Source organism: Equus caballus, chromosome 5, assembly GCF_041296265.1.
Source record: "Equus caballus isolate H_3958 breed thoroughbred chromosome 5, TB-T2T, whole genome shotgun sequence".
NCBI classification, from domain to species: domain Eukaryota; kingdom Metazoa; phylum Chordata; class Mammalia; order Perissodactyla; family Equidae; genus Equus; species Equus caballus.
This window is the reverse complement of record NC_091688.1, coordinates 63,125,476-63,144,037: the sequence shown is the minus strand read 5'-3', so window position 1 is coordinate 63,144,037 and position 18,562 is coordinate 63,125,476. Positions and strand designations below refer to the sequence as shown.

Below are 18,562 nucleotides of genomic sequence, written 5' to 3'. Positions count from 1 at the left end.
AAGACCTGGGCAAGAAAGATTTGGGGCATCTGACGAAGAGGAGGACGATCAGTGAGGGTGGAGCAGAGTGAGTTAAGGGTGAGAGGAATGAGACGAGGTGTGAGCAGTAGGATCAGAGTGTGAGGGGACTGCAGGACAAAGGCTTCATTCTGAGCATCATCAGGAGCCTTTGGAGGGTTGCAGCAAGGTGTGATATGACTCAATGTCCATTTTCAAAGATGGTTTTGGCTGACTGTGGGGAGGATGGGTGACACGGGGACAGTGGAAGTGGAGGCCTGGTGGGCCACTGTGGTAGCTCAGAATAGGCTGGTGGACACGTCGGCCCTCCAGGTCAGTGGGCAGACTCACAGGACATTGTGGGGTGAGCGCTTCCTTAGCATAGTGCCAATAAATGTTCAATGACAAAACATTTAGTAAGTGCTCTGTAAATGCCCAGCATTAGTATTATTTAGGCAAAGCCCTGCCTTGAGGGGCAGGGTTTATTATTCCATTGAACAGACGAGGAGGTAAAGGCTTGGAGAGGTACTTGTCCAAGGTCACACAGTCAGCATACGACAGAGTATGGAGGCACAGCTGGGTCTTTCAGATGCACGCGTGTTCTTCCCGTCCATCGTGCTGCCCCACAACTAGTCCCTGGGAGATACCCCAGGTGCATCGATGGGAGGTGCAGCCCATGGGAGGTGTAGGCTGGCAGAGGGCCTTGGAGCATCCCTTGTCCCACCTCCTTCTTTGGGCTCACCTCCCAGCTTCTACCCCTCGAGCACTGCTGTCTGCACCTTCCACCATATCCTCTCTTCCCCCTCACCCCTGCCTCATTCCCTCAAAACCGCAGCATGGAGCTGAGAAAGGAGGGCTTTCTCTCTTAACTCAAATAGCTATGCTGCCTATAGGAGGGAGGGCGGGCCAGCAGAGGCTGACACTGATATGACTTCTGACCTGAGATCTTTCTGTCTCTGGCTGCAGGTGCCCCCTGGTGGAGGTCACTCTGCTCTCTTGCAGGTCTCTGACATTGTGGAAGCCCCCCAAACAGAGGGCCTGAGCTCCCAGGAACCTGGCGGCATCTTCACCGACCCTGAGGTCGGTGGGATTGTGGGGCTGGCCTATCCCTCTCTCGCCTCCCTGTTCTCGGTGCCCGTGTTTGACAACATAGTACACAGGCACCTAGTGGCCAGAGATCTGTTCTTGGTTTACGTGGACAGGTAGGAGCTGCGCCCAGCCAGGGCCAGACTCCCACAGTCTGGCCAGGACTGTTGGCTGAGAAGAGTATCCACCCTTGTGGTCACTGCAACGCCAGGGGAGTCACCGTGTCCAAGCAAATCCTCTCCTGTTTCCAGGCACGTCTGACCTCTTGTCCCAAGGTCCCCAGCATAGTCACTGATGCAGCCAGAGTCTGCTGGGCCACAATTTGACTTTTGTTTCTGGCATTTAAAAATGAAGCCTGACCCAGTCACTGCATGGGGGCTTTTAACTTCTTTTTTCCAAAGTGGCAGGTCTCAGTGACCATTTGTTGATGTTGCTGAAATTCACAGACTTTTAGAGCAGGCTCCAAAGGAGTCCAACCTTCTTTCACTATGGGGGAAACTGAGGCCTGTGTGGGATGATCACCTGGGGAACTGGTGGCCAAGCCATGCCTAGAGCCCACTGTTCCTGACTCCCAGTCCAGGGCTCTCTTTCCACCTGCCTGCCCCTGGGATGCTGCAGCTCAGTGCCACTGGACAGAGGGGCGGGTGGCAGGACAGGGAGGAGGGGACCACCCCCAGGAGGAAGGGCTTGGGTGGCTGAGGTCAGAGGAACCCAGGAAAGGGACAAATTGGTGTATTCATTCCTTCAGTCATTCAAGAGATATTTACTGGGCTCTCACTATGTACAGAGGTTGTGCCAGGAGATGGGAATACAAGGACAAACAAGACAAATCAGGGGTTAACTTAGTAGGGGACACAGACAACACCCAGTTACAGACACATTGTGATTACAATTGGGATAAAGGCACTCGCTGCCCGGGAGATCTGGGTGTACTGAAGGCTTAATCATAACAGGGGAGCCCCGTCTAACCGGGGTGTGTGTGTGGAGGGTGGCCAGGGGAAGCTTTGCTGTGGCATGAGTGGGAGCTCTCCAGGTGAGATAGGGCAGCGCATTTTAGGCAGTGGGGAGAGCAGGTGCTGGAGCTCTTGCTCCACATGGGAGGGAGCTTGATGAGGTCTAGGAACCCAGGGCAGCAGAGTGGAAGCAGCTAACACTAGTGTGCCGGCGTTTCCTGGCTGTGAGACAGAGCCCCAGGCGGACAGAGGGGTTTGGGCTTGGGTGGTAGATTTTATCTGAAGTGTATGGGACCTTGTTGACCACTCCCTCTGCTACTCAGTGCCAAAGGAATGTGGGCTGAAAGCCCTGGGTGGCAGGAGCTGGGGTACAGGGTGACAGCTGGGAACACTGTGCCCTGAGCAGGCAGTCGTGTGCTACACGGTGGGCTCCTTCCTGACGTCACTGCACGCAGTAATGGCTGAGCTCTGGGCTCTGGGTGCTGCCTGAGCCTGGGGGCTGCAGAGCGCAGGGAGAAAGGATGCTGCAGCTGCTATCGGAGAAAACCAGCTGAGGAGGAGCATCAGGGAGGCTCTTCTGAAGCCTTCAGGATGGAGATGGGGGTTGAGGGCGGGGAGGACGATGGGGCCAGGCATCAATGGCATCTGTCCCAGTGTGGGGCTGTGGCACCTCCTCACTGAACCAGAGTGTCGGAGTGCCACCACATGCCTTTCCTTGCTTTCAGGAATGGCCAGGGGGCATGCTCATGCTGGGGGCCATCAACCCACCCTGCTACACAAGTTGCTTGCACTGGGTGCCCTTGACTGTGTAGGAGTACTGGAAATTCCTTGTGGGCAGTGGGTGAGCGGCAGCCAGAGGCTGACTCCAGCTGTGAGATTTGAGGGTCTGGGTGTCCGCCCACAAGGCTCTGAGAAGGATTGCAGCACAGCAACTCATAAGACCACTGTGTCAGAGTCTGAATCAGACACTTCCAGGGCCAGTGACCTTTGTAAGTGAGAATGCTGGACGTCCACCTATGTTTTATTGATAAGCCTAGCTGCCTTTATTGAGCACTTACTACCTGCTAGGGCTTGTGCTCAGTGATAATATGACTGTCTCATTTATTTCCCACTAAAACCCTATGAGGTGGTGCTGTTATTATCCTCATTTTATGATTTACAAACATAGAGTTTGAAACTCACGACCGCCCCGTGAGGAAGTCAGGGAGGGGGTTGTTGGGTACCCATTTTGTAGATGAGAAGCCTGAGTGCAGGCAGGTTGGGTGACCTGTCTGAGACTTGCAGCAAGCAAATGGCAGGGAGAAAACTTGAAATCAGGTCTTCGGACAACTAGTGCAGTACCCATTCCACCCCTTAAAGCCTGTGACGTTGTTGTTTTACCAAAGTTTCTGTCCCATGGAAGGTGGGACCACCTTGACTTAGCCACTGAGTTGGGAGAAAATGGTTTCAGGTCTTTCGTCTGAGCTCAGGTGGTTGTGGGGGCTCTAGGAAGGAGCTGAGGGAAAGGGTCCGGGTGTTTGGGTTTCACTCCCTGCCTGAGGATTCTGACAGGAGAGGCTCAGAGGGACCCAGGGAGGGAGAGCTGGATGCTGGACATGCTTTGAGGCCATTCTGCAGTGTCATGGTTGGTGGCATCATGGTGGCCTGTGACAGTTACTGTCAGGCCATCTGGGACACGAACACCCCCTTGCTGGTTGGGCCCAGCAGCAACATCCTCAGCATCCAGATGGTCGTTGGAGTCACACAGGGTCAGTATGGCCAGGTGAGCAGGCTGTTACCCAACTCCCCAGACCCTCTTGAAGATGGGGCCCCTTTGCACACAGGAGAAATGACAGAGGGAAGTGGTGAGGGAGCCTGTTTCGCACAGAGTGTGGGATTTCTTGGGAGGCCTTCACAACAGCCTTCCGGCTTTGGCCCCACAGTTGTTCTCATGTTTCATGCAGCAGCCGCAGTCTGATCTCCTGTCCCCCGGGAGAGTCATGCATCCCTGACCCCTGAGCTTTGCTGTGCCCCTTTGTTCCTTCCCCACCCACAGGTCTCCTCCCTCCTTCCCTGACAGCTAAGGGCTCCCAGTGTCCTTGGTAGCTCTGGCTGGACCCGGAGGAAAAACACCGAGGCAAACTCTTCTTTGTCCCAAGCCGGGGTCTGCCCCTGAGTTGGCTGACAGCTGGTCCCCTTCAATGTGACTTTTTTGAGGACCATGTCTTGGGACCAAGCCCCAGCCTTAGAGCCTCCCTGGGGACCTCTGAGAATGCAGGCCCCTCCCCACTGCCTGGCAGGGGAAGGGGTCCTTTCTGGGATCTGCTCTGTCTCTTCCAGTCAGACCACACCCATTGTCCTTCTAAGAGGACCTCCCTCTGGTCTTTAGTTTAACTTTGACTGCGGGAGTCTAGCGGCATGCCTGCCCACGGTGGCCTTTGAGATCCAAGGCAGAAAGTACCCACTGCCCCCTCCGCCTACACCAGCCAGGTCTGAGTCCCAGGATGGGGAGTTCTGGGCTCACCTAGGACCCCTCCGCCTCCTCCTGGCAAGTCAGTGAAGATGGTGATGAGAAGCGCATGGCTAGATGGAGACTGCAGCACATACATTTAGACCAACTCTCTCTTCTGGGTGGGGCCCTGTTGTCCTTGGGCCTCATTTGTGGCCTCTACAGCCTCATCCTGGGAGAAATGGGGCAGACAGGAAGAACAGAGCCCAGCAGCCTGAGGGAGGGTGGGGTAGGCAGGACCACAGCTCCTTGTGGGACCCTCCATCCAAAGCTCTAGCTTCTAAGCCCAGGGGCCTAGAGCTCTGTTTGAGATTTTCTTAGATAGCCTGGGCTTTGTGGTGACCCAGTCTTCATCCCCCCTGATCTACTGGCCTCAGCTTTGACCTAGTCCTGAGCACCCCAAACTGGCAAAACCTCAGGCCCCCAGGCCTGCTCTCGCCGGTCATCAGGGCAGTAGGTGCTGATAGCAGGAGGGCCGGGGGCTTGGGAGGACGGGTGAGGGGCAGTGGAGTGAGGGGAATGGGGCTCAGATCTCCAGGGCCCCAGTGGGTGATCCTGGATTAAATCACTTTATTTTTTGGCTATCAATTTCTTTCTTTTTTTTTCCACTGAGGAAGATCAGCACTGAGCTAACATCTGTTGCCAATCTTTTTTTGCTTGAGGAAGATTAGCCCTGGGCTAACATCTGTGCCAATCTTCCTCCACTATTTTTATATGTGGGTTGCTGCCACAGCATGGCTGATGAGTGGTGTAGGTCCATACCCAGGATCTGAAACTGCGAACCCAGGCCACTGAAGCAGAGCGCACTGAACTTAACCACTATGCTACGGGGCTGGCCCTGGATATCAATTTCTTCATCTGTTGAGTGAGATGAATCTGATACTTGTTTGCTCACCTTGGAAGGAGGTTTCAAGGATGAAAGGAAATAATAGATGAAAGAGTAATTGGGGGGTGGGGTGGGGAAAGGCCTACCATTAGGCACAGCTACTGGGGTTGGGACCAGCTTCATCTCTGCTTTGTCTTTCCCAGGCCCAGGGCTCCTGCACCAGTGGCTTCCAGGGTGACAGTTCCCAGCAGTGGATCCTGGGGGTTGTCTTCATGCAGGAGCATTATAGCGTCTTTGACAGGGCTGACAACCACATGGGGCTGGGCAAGGCAGTCTGATTGGACTGCTGACCATGGACCATGCTGTCCCCAAACACACATGCCTGCACACATGTACATGCACACACATATACAGAAAGGTCAGTTTTTCAGTCAGATGGTTCTCAATAAATACCGCATCTCTGCAAAGCCTGGCTTCCCTTGGGGCCCAGGCCCTGCACCCTTACAGAGATGGGCTGTGATGATGGTGCACAGTTTCACAAGGGAGTTGGTCATTTCAAGTGCAGGTCAGGTAAGGCCAAGACATGCCTTGCCTTCCTGTTCTCCTAGTCTAGATCTTTCTGGAGAAAGGGTTCAGTAGGGGAGACCTTCACAGGACGACACTTGTACCTGGGGAGCAAGGGCTTGGGGTGTGGGTCTGAGTAGAGAACATTGACCCAGGGAGAGGAAGGCTCTAGGTCTGTTAAGAGAAGGGCCTCACTGAGCCAGCCCTGTTGGCCTAGTTGTTAAAATTTGGTGCTCTCACTGCTTCGGTGTCCCGGGTTCATTTCCTGGCCATGGAACCACACCAACCATCTGTCAGTTGCCATGCTGTGGCAGTGGCTCACATAGAAGAACTAGAAGGACTTACAACTAGGATATACAGCCATGCACTGGGGCTTGGGGAGAAAAAAAAAAAGTGAAAGATTGGCAACAGATGTTAGCTCAGGGCAAATCTTTCCCTGTAAAAAAAAAAAAAAAAAACGGAAAAGAAAAGAAGGGCTTCACTGCCATTTGGGGAAGACAGATAGTGAAATAGGCAGAGGGCATCTGGGATCTGGGATGGTCTAAGGGGCCTGAGGTTGCCATCACCTTGGGGCAAAACCACAGCCCAGAGTCCCATCCTCGGTCTTAGAGGCTCCAAGCTGACTGGCCAGCGCCAGGAGAGCAGCTCCATCGCTGGGACAGACGCACATCCTGGGCTCTTGGGCTGCGGGAAGGACCACAGCCATCAGCAGACAGAACGCTCAGGCTCACATGTCCCCTCAGCTCCTCCTGGGGTGGTGGAGGCCACACAGGGAGTACAAATATCAGGGTCAGAACAAAGGGATCCAAGTGGATTTAAGAGGTTTTTCTCAGTTTATGCTACTTTGGGGCTCCATGGGGGGTGGGCAGATGAGCTTCTTGGGGAGATCCTAGTGTTCAGAGTCCACTGGGCAGGCTCTCTGGACAGTGCTCGGCTGGGAGGTACATGCCTGCTCCCTCGACCCTCCTTCCTTTTTCTTCCTTTTTCTTCCCACGCCCTCCTTTGGACAGTCTTTTCCCTAACAGGGGACAGTACAGTGAATCGGGCTTCTGTTTTCTAAATCACAGCCAGTCTTACCCCCAAGATGGGGGCTGAGCTTTAAGTCACACGTTTATAGTAGCTCAACTCTCAGAAGGCCTTGGAAAGGCGGCCGGGGCGGGGGGCCGTGTTCCTATCTAGTCCCTGCCCCCACCTTGTCCTGCCCCCACTTGCCCAGCAAACAGCTGCAGAGCAGGGTCATGCAGCACATCTCAGAGAGCCTGCAGCTGCAGGTCTGGCCTTGACACTTCACAAAGGGGACTGTCGTTTATGAAGAGGAGCGTTGGGGGTCTCCCAGCAGGAGCTGCAGATGGGGGCCTGTTGAAAGGCCCCTCTGGGGGCATCTCCTGGGGTCTTTCTCAGCTGCACCCAAGGACACATGAGATGAAGGACCCAGGGCAGTGGACATGCTGTGCACAGTACCTTTCTGGGTCTGTGGCTGAGCAGCGTTGGCCATAGAGGCACCCATGGCCTCTGGCAGGGAAGGAGCAGGGCTGGGCTGTGCGGGCGATGTGGAGGAGGAAGGGCTCAGGCTGCAGGCCTGGGTGAGCTGCGGAGCCTGGGGTGGGTTGGGGCAGAGGCAACCGGAGAACATTCCAGGACTTCAAGGACAGAGGGTGGACCTTGGTGTTTGAGCCTTATGGGGTCAGGGAGGCCAGTGTGACGCTGAGGAGTCAGTTCCGGCACTGAGCGACTTCTTTAAGCCTCACTTTTCTCATCTAAGACCAATGCTGCCTGTTCACCAAGAGTGAGACAGAACTGGGCCACTTTCATTATTTTTAGGCTTCTTGTATACTAAAATAATGCCGAACAGACTCACAAAGATTGTGTTATATTCCAACGGTTTACACTTAACAAATAGTACTTTAAACATTCCATCCTTAATTGTAGATAATGTAGAAAGTCTAAATATGATAATTTTCATAAATGGGAGGCTTGGACCACATGGCCCCCTGCTGTGTCCCCTGGCCCTCCTGGCCCTGGTGACCATCCCTGTCCTGAGATGGTAGTGACAATATTGTGAGGCAGCTCCCTCCTGTGGCTAACGAGAGGTGGGCAGCCTCACATTCTGCTCCTGGGATTTCTCCTGGCTGCAGAGAATGCTCTGCCTGGAATGTTCTCTACACCCTAACCCCTTTGACTTTTAATTGTCCTTCAAGATTCACCTCAGTTCAAGGCTCTTCAGGATGCTCCAGACAAGGCTGTGTGCCCCGCTGTGCCCCGCTCTACCCAGCATCTCCCCAGCACAGCGCTTCGTATCCTAACGTTTATTTCCTTGTCTGTCTCCCTCACGGACTGCGGGCTCCCTGAAGACAGACACTGTGCACCTCTCATTTTGCTATCTTGGGTGCCTAACTCATGGAACGCCCCCATCAAGTATTGTTGAACGAATGAATGAATCAATCAGTGAGGTCCTCAAGAGTCACACTGCTTGCTGCTGTCTCCTCTTTCCTCTTGGATGTTTATAACCCTCCCCCCACCACATACTCAGGCCCACTTTGTGTCTTCTCCCTCCCATTGTTGAGCCTGGAACATTCCCCATCCTTTGCTGTCCCTAGCGAGTGGCTCAGTGCATGCTGAGAGTGGAGAGAAGGGGGCCAAGCTGCCTCCAGGGTTTGAAGGTTCTGCCAAGGGGCCCACACTGGGCTCTGCACCAGGCCCAGCTCTCTGTGGGGTCTGCAAGGGGATGATGGGGCCTTGGAAGGGGCTGTCAGTTCATCTACTATCTGGTTGTGAAAAGGGACAACCTGGAGGCCAATGAGGAGCTGTGGTGCTGGGAGGGGGCCCTTTGAGTGGCCTTGACTCGCTCCCTGGTCTCCTAGTAGCTGATGAGGCCCAGGGCAGGGAGATGGCAGCTGAGGAAGCCTCGGTGGCCGTGCACGTCCACCCACCAAGCATTTGCTGCTGTCTGTCTGCTGCTCGGCTACCCCCAATGAAGCTGAGGACGAAGGAATTAAAATTTGCCTGGATTAGGGTGGAACTCTGCCTCGTACCCACAAGGTTAATGTGGGAAACAAAATAACTAGTTTCGGAGCTTGCCCTGCACAACAGCAGGAGGACGGCTGATGAGAGAGGAACTTGCTGACAGCCCCCTGCCTGACTAAGCATCTTGCAGGAGCATTGAGAAACTAAAATGACTGATTGTAAACTTCAGAGGTCAAAGACTAAAAATCCACCACGTGCAACACGTAGAACAGACAGTTACACCTGTGCGGAGGACTCTTAGAACTTCAGCCCCCATGGCCACATGCCCCCCTCTCCTACCTAAAACCCCAAACAAAAACCCTTGCTTGTAGCTTTTTGGGGAGTTTGCGATTACAGCGTGAGCTGCCCGTTCTCCTTGCTTCATGCTTTGCAACAAAATTCCTACTTCACTACACCTGGTGTCAGAGATTGGCTTGCTGCATGATGAGGGAGCAAACTCACTTCAGGTTCCATGTCACCAGCACCCTGTGGGGCTGGTCTCTGGGCTGGGCTCATGTTCTTCCCTTTGCCTGCTGTTCGTCTTTCCACTCTCTGACCTGTAATCTGCTCCTCATCCTTCCAGACCAGCTTAAGTGTCTTCCGTGGTGACACCCCTGCTCCGCCAGACTCCCGTCTTCCTGCTTCCTAATGCTCAGCAGGGAGCTTTACAACAGCATTGATCCCGTGGTAGTTGCTCACTCCCCCGGCAGTGCCTCTGCCAGACAGCACCCGTGGCTCTGAATCCTCAGCACCCAGAGGAGCTCCTGGCACACTGTGGAGGCTCAGCAAGTGCCCGAGGGTGGCGTATGCCTTGTGATCTGAGCAGGCAAATCTTTGACCAAGTGGTATGAATCACGAGTGCCGAGAAACATGAGCTCACAAAGACACATGTGCACACACACATACACACACCGGTCTCCCACCAGCACCTGCCCAGCCCAGCACCCTCCCTGCCGCTGTGTAGACATAGGCAGAGGCTCAGGCCCAGGGCCCTATTTCCACTTCCTCTCCTTCCCTGTCACTCATTTTCCTGCCAGTTCTTCTCATGCTAATGAGAGGAAGCTTTTGGCCAGAGTGAAGCTTGGAAAGGAAGTCTTTGAAATGGAAATGTTATGACAGAATGATGGATTGTTTTCTGAGCTGTGCAGTGTGTTTCTTGCTGGCAGCAGAAGGGAGAACAGAACTGAGACACGAGCGACAGAGGTCACCCCACATCAGGAAGCCCTAGACAGCAAGAAACGCAAATGAAACGCACACCAGGGCAGTGGAACGTGGGTGAGGAGAGAGCCCGGGGCAGGCAGAGGGATGTGGCCTGGCCAGCACCCAGAGGCCCTGGTTGAGGCTGGGAGCCCGGCTGTCCAGGGCATGCGGCAGCTTCCTGCTGAGGCCAGGAGGGACATCTGGTCGTCCTGCCATGGCCACACCTGACACCCTGCGGGGCTGGCCTCTGGGCCTTTGCTCGTGCTCTTCCCTTTGCCTGCTTGCCCCTTTCACTCTTTCACCTGTGACCTGCTCCTCTTCTGGGCACCATGTCCATCAGCGGACACCAGAGACTGTTCCTCCCCCTCATGGAGTTCCGTGGGGGACGCAGACGATGGAGATAATAAACATGTAAACCGTGCAGCATGCTGACTGGCTCTAAGCGTCACAGGAAGAAGCAGAGATGAAGATGACAGAGAGAGCCTCGAGGACACCTTGTGCTTTAAAATGTGGTGGGAAGGGCAGGCTCCCAGGGAAGGTGATATTTGAGCACAGACAGGAAACAGAGGGTAAGGTCTGCAGATGTGAGGGAGGGATGCGCATTATAGGTGGAGGGAACAGTGTGTGAAGATTGATCAGCACTTAATAAACAGAAGTTACCGGCAGACGAATATGGATACATTATGTTTTGCTTAGGCCTCTTGTCTCTCTAACAAGGTGGACTGTGTCTTTGAGGGCAGGAGTCGCATCTCAATCATTTTGTATCCTTCCCAGCACTTAGTATTTGACACAGAGTAACCGCTCAGTGGATGTATGTTGAATGAATAAAGGAACTCCAAATGGTGTCCCTCCCTAAGCCCTTAATGCAGGCCACGCTGCCCAGGACTCTGCCTTGTCCTGGAGCGCCCTCTAGTGACCGAATCTCAAATGCCAGCCTCGTACACCTTGTTCCATGTTCTGCAACATCCCGCCTCCCCACCCCAATGTGCCTTGCGGGGCAGTGGTCAACCAAATGTTAGAGTTTACTAAGTGCCCACTGCGTGCAGAACACAGTGCCAGCTTCTGCGGGAGGCAGACAGACACAGGAGACGTGGCCCTTGCCCTTGAACCTCTCCCTTGCTGGCCCTCTCTTGGTGAGCCTCTCCCTCCTCAGTCTTTGCTCTCTGGCATCCTCCCTCTCCGATCTTTCCGGATCATCTGTAATAACAGAATTACATTTTGAGCTACAGCTTGCCCAGCGAGGATGTCCCTGCTGTCTGTGCCCAAGGGGTTTGGGGACAGCATTAGCCTAGCCCTTCACCTCTGAGGAGTTACAGCTCCCGGGGGTTGGGGAGCAGCCAGGATCGGCTGCACCAGACGCTCCCTGGAGCTTTGGGGCTGGGGCTGGTAGGATGCAGACCAGAGCTGCAGCATGCTGACTGGTGGAATTGTGCCTCCTTTTCAGAGACTGCTCATGGTCCCGGCCACCTCCTCTGGGCTGGTGGCCCGTGGGCTCCACCCATAGGTGCTGAGCCTCCCCTACCTTTTCTCCTTGCCCTCTCCTCTGGCCCCAGCAATGAAACTTGAGAGTCCCTTTCTTTCTCAGGGCTCCCTTTAACACTGAGACCAGAATAACTGTGTCCTTGGAGCTTTATTTTTAAGGCCTGTGAAAGGGAACAAGGAGCCTCAGGAGAAAGGCCTCTTACGTTGAGGAATGTCCTGGGAAGGGGCCAGCCACACCTCCTGTCGCTCTGAACTGTTGCCTGGGAAGTCCCATAAGCCAGGCCATATCCTGCGAGCGCCAAACCTCAGCCACAGTCCCCAGGCTGAAGGGATGCCTGGGCCAGAGCTCCGGTACCTGGGCCTGTGGCCCTGGTGGGTTTGGATAATATGTGAAGAGTAGAGAACCTCCAAGCACTTTCCTGAGTCCACACATCTCCAGGGAGTCCCAGGCCAGTTAGAGGGAGAATGGATTGGGACCTGAGAAACTTCAGAATTCATCGTCTTTGGCCCAAAAGTCAGACAAATGGACCAAGTGACAGGTTGGTGCTTCCAGAAGGTGCCATGCAGATACTCCAGTCACTTGGTGGCAGCTGGGCTATGGAGTGGGACTGGATTCCAAAGATTTATTTAGACCCAAGAGGGAGACATAGGGCATTCTGCTGTGTGTGGGGTGCTCCCTGGCATAGGTCATTGGGCCCTTGTACATATGTCGCCCAGGCCCCTTTCTCTCCTCTGACCACTCAGACTTCTGCATCTTCCTCTTTGCCTTGAGCGGTTATTAGTCTGCTCAGGATGCCATGAGAAAATGCCATGGGCTGGGGGGTTTAAACAACAGTAATTAATTTTCTCACATTCTGGAGGCTGGAAGTCCAAGATCAACGTGTCAGCAGGGTGGTTTCCCCTGAGCCTCTCCCCTCGGCTTGCAGACGGCCATCTTCTCCCTGTGTCCTCACATGGCCCTTCCTCTGTGTGCACATCCTTGGTGTCTCTTAAGGATTCTAGTCATATTAGATTAGGTCCCCACTCTTATAACCTCATTGAAGCTTAACTGCCTCTTTAAAGGCCCTGTCTCCAAATACAGTCACATTAGAAGTTAGGGCTTCAACATACAGATTTTCCAAGGACACAATTCAGTCCATAACAAGCAGCATCCTAAGAGGGGAGTCCTCCCCTTCCACCACGTCTGTCAGCCCCACGCCACCTTGTTGCTCTTCAGTTCTTCCCCATCCAGCCCTGAAAAGTAGCCCCTCCCCTGGGGCCAACACCACCCTGGCCTGCTCAGAACCCCCCCTACTCATTCTGGGCCTGGTCAGCCCCTGGGGGCGCAGGTGCCAGGTGGGATCCAGCACATCTCCCTGAACAAAGGCAGAGGGACACTGGGAAATCACCTCCCCACTGGAGGGAGCTGAGCCAGAGAGGCGACAGAGGGTGACGCAGACTGTGGTTTTCCCCACACCACTGGCGGCCTTGGCCTGAGGTCTGGTGGACAAATGTGCTGGGCATTTGCCTGGGGTTTGCCTGGGCCTTGTCACACGAACCCTCTCTCTCACTCTCTCTCTGCCATCCAATATTCACAGAGCACACCTAGCACTGGTGCTAAAGCCACAATGGTGAGCAAAACACCATCCTTGTCCTCATAGAGCTTTATAGGAATGAGAGTTATCAGGAGTTTTACCATGACAATATTTATTGGGAGGGGCCATATTTTAGATTTTAAATATTCTGTCCTGTTGTTCTATCAATTGATTACAGCGTACGAAAAAGCTGGTAATTTTGGGGGCCAGCCCGGTGGTGTAGGGGTTAAGTCCACAAGCTCTACTTTGGTGGCCCAGGGTTCGCGGGTTTGGATCCTGGGTGTGGACCTACACACCACTCATCAAGCCATGGTGTGGTGGCATCCCACATATAAAACAGAGGAAGATTGGCACAGATGTTAGCTCAGGGACAATCTTCCTCACACTCACAAAAAAGCTGGTAATGCTGAAATCAAACTCTGTTTGCCAGACTGTTTCTTGTGCCAATGAGTGTCCCAGTTTTTATTCCAGAAGATGTGGTCCCCATTCAGCCTGTACTTCAGAGCCCTGATGAGGAACAGGGATTTGAATGAAGGAAAGGGAAGCAGGCCCTGGATTCTGGAAACCTTATCTGATCAGCTGGTACCCAAAATGTGTGCTCTGTCAGCTCTGAAAGCCTGTCCCTCCCTGGGGCAGGCCCATGACCAACTCCCCGGGCTCTGCTACTCCAGATGGGCCTCCTGGACTTTTCCAGCCTCCCAACAACCTACATAGGGCCCCAGATGAGATGTGCCCTTTGTTGTCCCAACAGGGTCTCCTGGAGGATCTGAGAGCTGAAGCCAGAGGGCAGCTGAGAGCTGTGATGTGATGGGGAGGGCCAGGAAGGGGAAGCTGCTCTTTGCCGGCTGCCACAGAGGCTCAGCTGGGCTCCAGGGCCAACACTGCGCCTGGCAGGTGGGAGAGAGGCACCGTCCTAGGATTTGCCCATGAAGCTCTTGGCAGCTCGGACTACCTCTTCAGGTCCATTGGTGGTGTTAACAACAAGACAATAGGCCAAAAATGGAGTCACTTATGCTAAGCCCCACATTACCAGTTTTGGCTCTCCCAGGAATGGAATCCTAAACCAGCCAATCAGCAGGAGTTAGGTAATCTGCCTCATGGAAGGAAAGTAACATTGCAATAACCAACTCGCTTTTTGCCTAGTATAACTTCCTCATGCCTGCTCGCTTTTGCCCATAAAAGTCTTTCATTTTGTACAGCTCCTCTGAGCTCCTTTCTATCTGCTAGATTGGAAGCTGCCCCATTCTAATCGATTTTTGCTCAAATAAACTCTTAAAATTGTTCATATGTCTCAGTTTGTCTTTTAACAGTCCTCGGCCCGCAATGTCTAAGGCCTGGAGCTGCGGACTCTCACATCAGACCTCCCAGTGGCAGGGGAGGTCGGTGACGGGGAGCCCTAGAGGCCGTGACTTCTCTCCTCAAGTAAATACGACCCACTCCTCCAGGGTGGGCGTTGTCCAGAGGCTCTCTCATTGGACAGCAGAGGCTGGACCTCGTGGGCAAGTTACCTCCTCTTTGGAGGTCTCTGGTACTTGCTCCTGCCATCACCACGTGGTCCCCTGAAGGATGCTGCTCCCTTCAACTCTGGCCCAGGTATGGGCACATGACTTCAGTACCTGGGCTCTGGCTGACTCGGAGGGGAGTAAACAAGAGCGACATATCCCAGACGGTCAGGTTTAAGAGCTACGGCATTGAACCAGTCCATCTCCTGGCTGATTTCTTTACAACGGATAACAGCTGTATTAGTTTCCTATTGTTGCTGCAAGAAATGACCACACACTTAGTGGCTTGAAACAACAATAATTTATTATCTCATAGTTCTGGAGGTTGGAAGTCCGAAATCAGTCTCAGTGGGCTAAAATTAAGGTGTTAGCAGAGCTGCATTCCTTCAGGGGCCCTAGCAAAATCTGTTTCATTGCCTTTTCCAGTTTCCACAGGCTGCCTGTGTGACTTGGCTTGTGGCCACATTACTCTGACTCTGCTTCTGTTCGTACATCTCCTGACTGACCTCCTGCCTCCTTCTTACGAGGACCCTTGTGATTACATTGGACCCACCCACATGATCCAAGATAATCTCCCCATCTCCTTAACTCAGTCACATCTGCACAGCCCCTTTTGCTATGCTAAGGGAACATATCCAATGATTTCAAGGATTAGGATGTGGACATCTTTTGGGGGCCATTATTCTGCCTCCCACATCATCTTATTGCCTTCTGTCCTGAAGCTCATATCCATATGGTTTCCTTCCTCAAGGTCTAGATCCAAGAGAGGGAGGTTCTAGTTGAGGTGGGGGCTTTCCTGCCACCCACCAAAGACCCTCTTCCTTGGATGAGTACTCGATGCCAAGGGTCCACTTCCTTCAGAGCACACCTTGCCTCTTCCTCAAGGGGTGAGCTTTCTCTATGGCTGCTGCAGGACAAGTCATCTGAATACCATCCAGCACCCCAATACTGGTACCGCCTCCCCCCCCCCAGCCAAACCCTAACGGGATGATCTCCTTACAAAAACTCAGAGAGCAGAGGACTGAAGCTAAGACAGCACAGGGGATCCTCACCCTCCCAAATCCCGTGCCCTGAGCACAGCCTCGCTGTTCCTTTACTGAGAATGGTTTCTGTAAAGACGGGAAGACTATCTGGCTTATAGATGTCTGCGTCGGGGACAGGGCACCACCATGGGGAGAAGGGAAGGAAGGAACCACGTCCCAAACCTGGAACTGCCCATGCCAGGGCATTCCCCTGGGGCCCCAGGACTCAAATCTGAGGCCGTCTGAGGGGTGGACTGGATTCCAAGTGGGCGGGGAGCATCTGGTCACTGGGAAGGCAGCACTGCATTGACACTAAGTTTTAGAGAAACAAATAGAAATGTTTCATTCTCACTGTGGGTTGTAATTGGACGGGGTTTCCTCCACTTAGAGGTGGTACTGTCTAGATATAGAAACAAGCTTTTCAAAGTTTAGGTAAATTTGAGGATATCAGACTGGGTTCAACTCCAACCTTGTCATTCATTAGACCACATGATCTTGACAGTTCTCGGCCTCGGTTTCCTCAGCTATAAAAAGGGAACTTGCAAGAACTGCCCCCAGAGGACAGTAATAAGGAATAAGTGAGATAATGAACGTGAAAGTGCTTTTTACACAAGGATATGCTATGCAGGAGTGTGATTACCATTAAAGGAATGTGAGCAAGCTGGGAAGCATCCAACACCTGGGAGTTTGGGGACCAGGAGGACAATTGTACCTGTGCACAGCCTGTACCTCGGTGACAGGGAACCCGGCTGAGTGGTCCAGGAGTTGACTCTATGTGGGAGACCTGATACCTTCACGTGGTGAAAAGATTCACAGCTCCCTTCCCACGTGCCCCCCTCATTCTGACCGCCCCCTCCACTGGCCCAGCTCCACTTCGGCAAATGAGAAAATGTCCTATGAAATGCTTTACCCTGTGTGCTTGACAGCCTTCCCAAATGGCCTCCAACAATCCCCGCCTCCTGGTGTTTCCACCCTTGTGTATTCCCCCCCGCTTGAGTGTGTGCTGGACTTAGTGAGCTGCTCCCAACAAACAGAACACCCGAAAGCAATGGGGTATCACTTCCATGGTTGATTTGCACAGACTGTGGGATTCCGTCCCGCCTGCCCTCCCCCTTCCCTCTCACTCGCTCCCTCTGAGGAAACAAGCTGCCATGTTGTGAGCTGCCCTAGGAAGAGGTTGCAAGGAACTGAGGATGACTGGCCAACAGCCAGAGAGGAACTGTCCCCGTCAGCCCAACAGCCCTGGAGAAACCGAATCCTGCCCACAACCACCTGAGTGAGCTTGGAAGTGGACTCACCCTCGACTGAGCCTTCATGTGCCTACAGCACCGGCAGACATCTTGACTACAGCCTCATCTGAGACCCTGAGCCAGTGAGCCAGGTAGGTGGTACCCGGATTCCTGACCCACAGAAACTGTGAGATAATAAACGTGTGTTGTTTTAAGCTGCTAAGTTTGGGGGTAATTTGTTATGTGCCAATAGATAGCTAATGCACATTGTGAAGTGTCATTCAATACTGAAAAATTGTAGTATCGTTAAACTTTTAATTGAGTAAATGCAGCTGAACATCGACTCTGTGCCAGACACATGGTATTGGGGTTCTGGGGCAATGGAGATGAGCCAGGCAAAACCCTCCGCTCCAGGGGCTCATGGGGGAGGGGGGACAGGGAGACATGGAACAGGTAGGGTGAGATCAGAGCGAACTTCATGGAAGGAGGGGTATTTGGATGAGTAAGATTTCCAAAGGCAGAAATAAGGTGAAGTTATTCCATGGAGAAGGAACAGAGGTAGTGCAAAGTGTTTTCAAGCATGTGACACTGAGCTGACCATGGAGAAGAAAAAGGTGGACGGAGCTGACCCCTCCTCTCTGGATGGGGTTACACTAGGCAAAACTGGAGGGAGAGTGCCTCTTCACGCAGCTTTCCTGTAACAGTGACACAGAACGGTGGTCAGGCTAGTGTAGGACTTGTGGTGTATGGGAGGTACGAGTGGCGAGTGGTGCAGGAAGGAGGGGACTCCACGGCCTCTATCTGCCTCCAGGGCTCAATCATCCTGGCTCTCCTGAGACAGCATTGTGAATAGAGGTAGCTTGGGGCAGAGGAGAAGCATCGAGACCTGCAGCCAAGTCCCTGGGTTTGAATCCTGGCGTGGCCACTTTCTAGCTGTATCATCTCAGGCAAGTTACTTGGCTGCTCCATGATCGCATTGCTTCACCTATAAGGTGGGGCTCATAACAGGTCCTACCTTCTAGGGTGTCACGAGCCTTAAGTTAGTTTATTTACATCCACTATCTTAGAATAGTGCATGGCATGCAATAAATGTAAGTTACTGTTATTTTTCAAGGGACATGATGTGATTTTTGCATCATCCCTTCTTCTTTCTCTGACTTTTCCTTCCTTCATTTGTTTGGCATCTTATGCACCAGACGCTGGGCTGGGATTACAGCATTAAAAGGGCACAGCCATGGCTCTTGAAGAGTTTTCAACCTGCAGGTGAGTTTTCATCCTAGACTTTATCCATTCCTCACTTGTTGGCTGAGCATGAATCTGTCACCATCCACCTCCACCCTACTTTGTACAGCACCTTTTACTGTTTACTAAGGACTTTTATGTATTATGTTATTGAATTCTCACAATAACCTTGTGAGCTTGGTATTATTTATTATTGCTGTGAACAAATGGGGAAACTGAGGCCAAGAGAAATTAAAATAATTGTTTAAGGTCATGAAGCCTTTGGTGGCAAAATTAGACATGCGAACTCCCCACAATGTCAACAGTTCTTTCCAACAGGTGGAGGGGGAGGTGGGCACATTGGAATCCCTTACGCAGAGAGGTCCGACATTCCTAATGTGACCTTCTGGAGTAT

At 53.0% G+C, this 18,562-nt stretch overlaps 1 protein-coding gene across 1 annotated transcript; it reads left to right on the top strand.

The window, feature by feature from the left end:
- Nucleotides 1–243: 243 nt before the first annotated feature.
- Nucleotides 244–5,688, top strand: CYM (chymosin). The gene is made up of 4 exons (XM_070267592.1): nt 244–330; nt 964–1,199; nt 3,654–3,798; nt 5,554–5,688. The coding sequence occupies exons 1-4, from the start codon at nt 244–246 to the stop codon at nt 5,686–5,688; spliced, it is 603 nt and encodes a 200-aa protein (XP_070123693.1).
- The last annotated feature ends 12,874 nt before the right edge of the window (nt 5,689–18,562 follow it).